This window comes from Protopterus annectens, chromosome 5.part0 (genome assembly GCF_019279795.1).
Source record: "Protopterus annectens isolate FY-2018-M chromosome 5.part0, PAN1.0, whole genome shotgun sequence".
NCBI lineage: Eukaryota > Metazoa > Chordata > Ceratodontiformes > Protopteridae > Protopterus > Protopterus annectens.
Window position 1 is genome coordinate 311,245,305 of NC_056735.1, and position 8,395 is coordinate 311,253,699.

Below are 8,395 nucleotides of genomic sequence, written 5' to 3' on the forward strand. Positions count from 1 at the left end.
CACGAGAAACAGATCAAATATGAGATAATAATCTGAGCATTCTACAAACTATGTAATAAGAAGCGTTTTTTGTTTTTTTTTAAGACCAGCGCTTATCTAAAAAAACGAATCGTGTAGCAAACACTTTCGTTGAAGTAAGTATACCTTCACTGATACTTTAATCACATGATTCCTTTTCTTGGCGGGATCTCAAGAAGAAAATATTCTCGCGTTAACTTTTAGTCCCGTCATTCTCGATTTGTCTATGATCGTTACCGAGCAGAGTTTGTGGCAGCATATGTTACGATGGTTCACGTTGGATTAACAAATGCATTCCTTTTACAGGTTGCATTAACTTTCTTTTTGGCAGTTATGGCTGTTACTGGTGATGAGGAGGATGCCCATCATCACAGTCGGAGAAGAGATCAAGAATGTTACAATTATGCTGGAGGGCATGTATATCCAGGAGAAGCTGCCCGTGTACCAGTTTCTGATCATTCCTTGCATCTCAGCAAAGCTAAAAGTGGGTACTGTGTATCAAGGAGGGGTGGTAGTTGCATTTTAGCTCTGAAACATTTCTGAATGCGGCATATTTGGTATTTTAAGTAATAACACTCTGATAGTACAAAAAACTTGTTCAGAATAAGTAGTAGTTGAGCTTTGGTGTCAATGTTTTATTGAATGGGTGGGTATTTACTGTGTTTATTTTTTTTTAAGTTGATGGCTAATGTTCAGTTATTTTGAAAAAAAAATGCATGCCAGAGAAATGAGTTAAGGTATGTATAGTTGAATGCATTTATAATTGTATTTCATTCTTGCCTAGTGAGTGTTTGAGCTTACTTTTTAGCGCTGCCTCTTGTTTGTGTGTAGGATCACGTTGTATTGTTCGTGACTTGGAAAGTGACAGCGATTTGCTTTGCCTGTGATGCCTCGCTATAGTGACACGTCAGACGTTACTGTAGTTTGAGACTCAAATGTTGTTCTTTCATAGAGGCAAAGTCGGTTAAGTCTCTGTATACCGGTTACTGTTAAATACGTGGCGCGTACGACTTCCGTGGAGCTTAGATGGGGAATTATTTCTGAAACGTTCTTGTTTGCGATGTTGTGACAGATTTTTGATTGATATTATGGCTAAGCAGCCCCCCCCCCCCGTTCCCCAATCGTGTGCGTCATTATGGTCAAAACTCTGAAAACATTAGATAAACATATCTCTCAAAATCTTTTTAATTTGGGACAGTTTTCAAATGTTGCTGTTACAAACTCTAGCTTGTGTTTTCTGAAGGATATGAAATCTGAAACTGGAGTGTTTGTCATTCTTTACTGACATTAATTTTTAATGATTTGTTGTAAAACTTAAATTTTTTGTTTGCTCCTTGCAAAATCTAAGACTCAAAACACTGGACTTCAAATTATGGGCAATGTATAGCCAGTTTCATTTTCTGTTTGCAGCCTTGTATTGTTTCCCTGATTTGGTATGTGTAGTATGCCCCCCCCCCCTCCAAACTGTTAACATATATGCATTGGTTTTGGTGATTGCCACTGCAAAGTTAATCCCCTCTCTCTCTTCTGTATGTAAGGGGGGGGGGTGTGCTCAAGTAACATGACAGGCCCTGGGGCTTATATAAGCCTAGCCAAAAAGGTACCCTGGCTTTCGCCACCCAAAAAAATTATTTTCCTGTTACCCTGTCAAGCAGTGCCGCAGAAGTGATCCCAGGGTGAATTTTCTATTTCCCATGCAGTCGTCAAGATTTTTCTTAGAGGGCCCAATGAGGAGCTTTGCTTGACATGAATGGGTAGTTTGTTCCACAAGGTGGGAAGTCTCTGTGACAGGAATCTATCCCTCCAGCATGTTCTGTTTATTGAGGTGACAAGGTTTTAGGTCCCTGGAGCGTGCTTCGGAGAGATTGGGATTTCTTTAAGTAGCATGTCCAACAGCTCTGGGTTTGACAAAGCTTTGTATGTTAGGCAGAGATCGGGAGGGTGGCCTAATGGTTAAAGTGTTTGCGAGTCTCACAGGGATAATTGGCTAGGCTTAAAATGGCTCTCAAGGGCAGTTAGCTACCTATGAACCTCTGAGTAGGCGATATGTGACTGAGTAGAGCTGGAGTTTTTTGAGATGGTCTGCATATGGCATCTGTTTAAGGCCGGTAATCCTCTTGGGTATTTCTGTGGCCTTTCCAATTGTTGTAGGTGTCTTGAGATACATGCCAAACTGAGTATTGCACTCCATAATGGGTCTGATGAGGGATGAGTAGAGAGGAAGAATGACCTTTTTTCTAGAGGAGAACCCTTTTGTAATGGGGTGTAACATGTAGAAGGATTTCCTGACTACTGTGGCAATGTGGTTATCAAAGGAGAGACTACTGTCCACCTGTGTCCTGAGGTCTGTTATCACACTTTCAGTGTTTAGTGAGCTACCACCTATGTGGTAGTTCACGGGTACCGAGTTTTTCTCAAAGGGGATGACAGTGCACTTCTTGGCATTGAGCTTGAAGCCATGACTTTGACACCAAGCATCTGTCTCTGTGAGGCCCTTTTGTAGAATGTCTACATCATTAGGTGATTCTATTATGGCTCCCAATTTGCAGTCATCTGCGAACCTTGTTGGCCAAAGACCTTCTGTGTTGGCCTGCCAAAGACCTTCTGTGTTGGCCTGCACTTCAGAGAAGTAGATGCCAAACAAGAGAGGACTCTGGACCAAACCCTGTGGTACTCCACTCGTCACTGGGTCTGAAGTCTATCTTGAAGTCGGCTATTTCTACTATGTGGTTCTGTCAGTGAGCCAGTTGGTCACCCATCTTGTGACATGGGGATTTATGCCCAGTTTAGTGAGTTTATCTATAATTCCAGCGTGGGGGATGGTATTGAAAGCCTTAGCGAGGTCAAGATAGGCTGTGTGCACTACCTTGCCCTCATCTACGGCTATAGTGACTACTACAAAGAAGTCAGTCAGCTTTAATAGACGTGGTCTACTTTTTACAAACCCAAGCTGTGTGGGGTCCAGGGTTTGGAGGTTATCTCTGTCATTGTTTATAAGCTCCAAGATGATACATCTCATGGTCTTGCAGACCAGGCTTATCAGGCTAATGGGGCGGTAGTTTCTGGGGTCTGTGGTAACACCCCCTTTGTGAAGTGGGATAACAGTCACTGTGTGCCATTCAGTAGATATATAGCCTGAGGTGAGGCTATGATTGAACATGGTACTTAAGTGGGGTGCCAGTTCGTTCTGTAGTTTGTGCAGTATGCAGCCTGGGATGTTGTCTGGTCCCATGGATGCTGCATTCTTGGCTTTGGAGAGTGCAGTCTTTACTTCATCCGTAATTACGGGGGATTTGCATTCTTCCGGTATTAAGATAGGCCCTTTGGAGGGGGGGGGGGGCAAAGTTAGCACTGAACATATCTGCCAGGATGTTGGTAATATTGGTTGGTTCTGTGCATCTAGTGCCATTGTGCTGTAGCTCAGAGCAGATCTGAGTGTTGCCATTGAGATTCTTGACATAGCTGTAGAATGCTTTGTGGTTGTCTTTGGAATCAGTGGCGATTTTATTTTCATAACTGGCTTTGGATGATTTTATGAGGGATCTCCACTTCTTGCTGAGGCTCTTCAGGGAGTTCCTCCAGTCTTGGGATTTTTTTTTTTTTTTGCAACAGCTTCTTCCTTCTGTTGCAGAGTTTTTTTTATGACGGGGGACCACCAGATTAGCTTCCCCCTTTTTTTTTTTTTTTTTTTGAGGATAGCTTCTTGGTTCTGTTGGGGATGGCACGATCCATGCATTTGTGTATGTGCATATACAGTGCATTTGTGTAAGATTCAGCAGTCGTACCTCTTTTTTTCCATCTGCATGGGTGTCGTGAAGTTTGCCACTTCTGTTTTAAGAAACATGAAGTTGGCTTTGGAGTAGTTTTAGACAGAGGTTTCCTTAATGGGGGGGGGGGGTGGAGGTGGGATATGGATGTCTAGGGTCATTAGCTTGTGGTCTCATCTGACCAGCTAGTAGTCAACCTCTGGCATGGAACACCGGTTACCCATATTGGTAATGACCAGGTCCAGGATATTGCTGCCCCTGGTGGGGGTGTGGACAGGCTGATCCAAGTCATTGGAATTTATAAATTCCAGAAAACGTTGAGCGAATGAGTTGGTACATGAGGAGTTTTCCCAGTTGATGGTGGGGTAGTTGAAATTGCCCATAATTAAGGTATTGGGTTGTACCTTAATATTTTCCATTATCTTAAGAAATGAAGAGTGTGAATCCTGGGGCATAGTGGGGGATCTGTAACAAGCTACAACCTGGATTGCAGTCTTGCCCAGTGTTAGTTACACTTGGATAACTTCAGATGCATTATGTTGAGCAACTAGCCTGGAGGTGTGGATATCCTTAATGAATATGGACACGCCTCCACTATCTACCCAAGTTACTCACACAGATGCTGTAAGCAATATAAATGTGTAGTCCTAATTCTGTTACATGTTTATAGTTAAGTGCTAAGCTAGCTGCCCCTGCGGACCATTTTAAGCCTAGCCAATTTCCGTTTTTGTGCCTGAAATAACCTATCCCATCTGATTATAGTTTGGCCTTCTGTATCCCATTAGTAGCACAGGGAGCAGTCCTTGGAGTAGTTTTCTGTGTTGCACACATGGAGCAGTCCTTGGGGTAGTTTGCTGTGTTGCAGCCATAGATCCAAGTTGTTTTAACACTAACATCTAATTTAACTTGGTATGTTTATTTTGTCAAAATATACAATCTTCCTATCATATGACTGTTGTACATTACTCAGTTTCATGACTTTCTTATGCAAAAAAAGCTGCTGTAACACCATGCAATTGAATTTGTATAGTTTACCATCATTTATAACTTATCCTTCTGACCTTTAGTTCATTACAACATCGATGTCTTGCTAATCCTTTATTTGCCATTTTTATGCTACCCTAGATTGACTGTACATATGCCTATTTTCTATACATTCTTTCTTTTCTAGTTGGTCTTGCATTGATTTTTTTTTTTTTTGTTCATGTTGCATCTTGTATTGTGTAAACGTCTGTGTAGCTTTTCTACCTTGACCTCTGCTAGAAAGGGGTTCTCTTGAGTTCTATTGGACTATCCCAGTAATAAAATAGAAATAAGTAAGCGTGTCTATATTATCTCCATGCGTACTGACTATCCAGACTCCTCAGTGTATTTTAAGCTCATCCCTTACCCAATACAAGGATGAGAGCTGACCAAAGAGGCTCTCGTATAGGCAGCTGTAGAGAAGTTTTTGCCTTGCAGGCACCCTAGCAATTAAGGCATTTCATTATAGCCCTAACTCCACCCCTAGTGGCTGGCACTAGCAAGTATGTCACCACAATGCATCCTATGCACTTCCTTTGTTTGAGTCTACTTCAACCTACAGCCTTTGAAGGGTTTTGTCATCAACTTGGAATCAATAAATATACCTTTTACAGTCCTAGCCATTTCAGTGCTGTGCAAGCCTCATTTGTATGGTGGCAGTCAACTAACTGGAACCATCTCTCCCTGTCCCCCACTACCCCACCCCCACAAGATGGGCAGACCAATGTTAGTCACTTACTGCCATCCTCTCTCAGTAACCATGAAGGCCTTAGCGAGGCCATGAAGGCAAGGACTAAATACAGTATATGAAGAACTGCATTTAGCAGCTAGTATGTTTTTAAGATGTGGGGGAGGACTGGAGTACTCTTGAGAAAACCCATGTAAACAGTAGGAGAACGTGCAGGTGCTACATGAACAATTACAAAAATCAGGATTAAACATCTGCAACTAGAGCTGTCCTTCTGTTTAAAAGTACTGTCTAATCAGCAGAAGTTGGACCTGCATGGCAAAATCCATATAATTCCGGATCCATCCCTGTAACAGCTCAGTCTTGGTTACATACCCAGTCATTTGATCATTGGTTCAGGGCACTCTGGTTAAATACCCACTGGACATTCATATTGTGTGATCCTGCAAAAATGTACACATGGATGCACAAGCTACTTTTGTGTCCGATTAGTGCTTGGTAATTGTTCCGGCAAGGTTTATGTAAATAAAATAGGGACTGTGGACAAAAATGATGTTGTAGATCAACACTTTCCTATTGCCAAAATGAGACATTTTTGTAAAAATTTGCTGGCTAAAGAGACCCACAGTCACTGTAAATGACTGGATTTTTACTCATCAAAACAAACTGTTTCATGTAGAATTTTTATTTTGTATTTCTTCGTATCATGTGTGTTTCATCTACAAAGTCCTAATTTTCTGCAACATTAACAGGCAATTTAAAAAGTACTTGAGAACAGGAACACCACAAGACAGTTGTCATTTTTCATGTTTCTTTTGCTGGAGACATCTGGTCAGTCCTGAAAAAAAGACATTAAGGGCAGCCTTCGATTCCTTATACGTTTGATCATACAGATGAAACTTGTTTTGAAGTAAACTGAGCTGTGATTGTGTCTTTCTGGAGACATCTGGTCAGTCCTGAAAAAAATACATTAAGGGCAGCCTTCGATTCCTTATACATTTGATCATACAGATGAAACTTGTTTTGAAGTAAACTGAGCTGTGATTGTGTCTCGCATCAGTTAACTACTTGGGCAGTATCTCGTATCCTTAGTCCCGACACCATTTTTTTTTCTATTACAAATTATAGTTTTTCTTTAGTTTCACCTGAGGTCCTTGGTTGAATCTTGGAGTACATAGTTTTCTGATGTCTTTCTCACTCTCGTTTCCTGAATCTTGCTCCATCCTATACAGAATCCTTTTTCAGTTGTATTCCAAATTTTATTTGAGTCTGCAATAGTCCCAAAGACCTGAACATCATTTGTAATGAGTGCAGTGCTCAAATTAAGCTTTGCAGTCTTCTAGAATGTCTTCATTTGCTACTCTTCAGAGCTGATCTGTCTCACTGTTCCAATCCCTAAATTTTTAAGTTGAAGGACCAACAGTTAACTCATATTTGAGGACAGAAAGAGGAAAAAACTATTTAAATATGTAGATATATGAAATGTGCGTGTGTGTGTGTGCTTGTTTAAAATTGAAGCACACTGCTTGCTATACATACACAGAAAACTTCAACTCTGACTGCAAATGCAGTTGTTTCTGAATGCCAGTGGTGCACTGTTGACTTATTGGTGTCTCATTATTGCAACTCCTAACACCCTGTGCCTGTGGTAGCTTCCCCCTTTTACCACATCCATGCTACACCTCTCTCCAGCTGAGCAGTGTTCTTTGTTACGTTTGACTAAGCTTTGTAAATGTAAAGGGGTTCAAATTCTAAATACAAAGACATTTTTTAAATATGAAGATTGCAGATATGTTTATATAAACTTTAGTGTGTTTTAGAAGGAATCGTGCATGTTTCATAGTTTTGTATGTCACAAACCCTTATAAAGTAATTGGAGCTAGAACCAAACTTTAGGAGAAAAAATATTTTAATACTTTACTTTTTTTTAGAAAAAAAAGTGGGCTTGCACCAGTGCCCAGAGTCATTTAGTTCTATTCGTTAGTTATATTCAGTCTTGATTAAGAAGCATGTAATGCAAAATAGCCAATATAAATACTAAACAGTATTATCTTGTAATTAGTTTAACAAACATGACACACCTTCATCCATTTTGTGTCAACAGACTTTTTAAGAAAAAGGCAGTTTCCTGAGCTATCTGCTCTTGTCAGCAGAACTGCTTTGTGGCATAGTAAGGCATTTGTATTTTAAGTATTTTTCTGGATATTGCCCTAGTACAAGTGTTATTAAATGTTGCTGCAAGAAATGTCCTTTTTTTGTACAGAATAAAACCGTAAATGTAGAGGGGTGTTAAAAGATTAGTTACTGCCGCACCCAGTACCCCAACATGAATGCATGATGCTGCACAGAGGAAGTCCAGTTAAAATCTGCCAAGGCAGTAACAGAATGCATTATGAAGGAAAGTAGCAAACTGCAAAGCTAGTTTCCCTCAATGTGAACTTTAGAATGGTTCATTTCTATTTTTGTATTATACTTTTGCACGTAGATATGCAGAATGCCCCAAGAAGAAATTGTAGGCACCTGTTGTCTTGCATACATGAGTACTTTGCTCCCTTCTGTGGGTATTGTAATATTTGGCAGTCGTAGTGCTCGGTAATCACAAGGGCACAGTGGAGTAGGCCGTCACCCTCATGAGAATTTAAGAGTCAGAGTAATTTGTGGAAATCTGAACATATGACTTAGTTGTAACCTCTGTATAGGCTTGAAGTGACAACAAACCTTAAACATGTATTCCATATAATGCAGGTATACACACAAGTAATTATGCACAGGTGAAATGTTTTTGTGACCTTATTACCACAGCTGTTTCAGAGGCTGGCCTACAGCAAAATGCACAGTCACCTAAAATGAAAACTTAGCCAACCAACAGTTCAGAGAAATACAAAAAGATCATTCAAAA

At 40.5% G+C, this 8,395-nt stretch overlaps 1 protein-coding gene across 1 annotated transcript in view; it reads left to right on the forward strand.

The window, feature by feature from the left end:
* Positions 1-227: 227 nt before the first annotated feature.
* The window catches only part of PRDX4 (peroxiredoxin 4), a 158,238-nt gene continuing 150,070 nt past the window's right edge, over positions 228-8,395 (forward strand). The window contains exon 1 of the mRNA XM_044072290.1: positions 228-502. Coding sequence (XP_043928225.1) covers positions 286-502 — 217 coding nt within the window. The 5' untranslated portion in view covers positions 228-285. The remainder of the gene's footprint in view (positions 503-8,395) is intronic.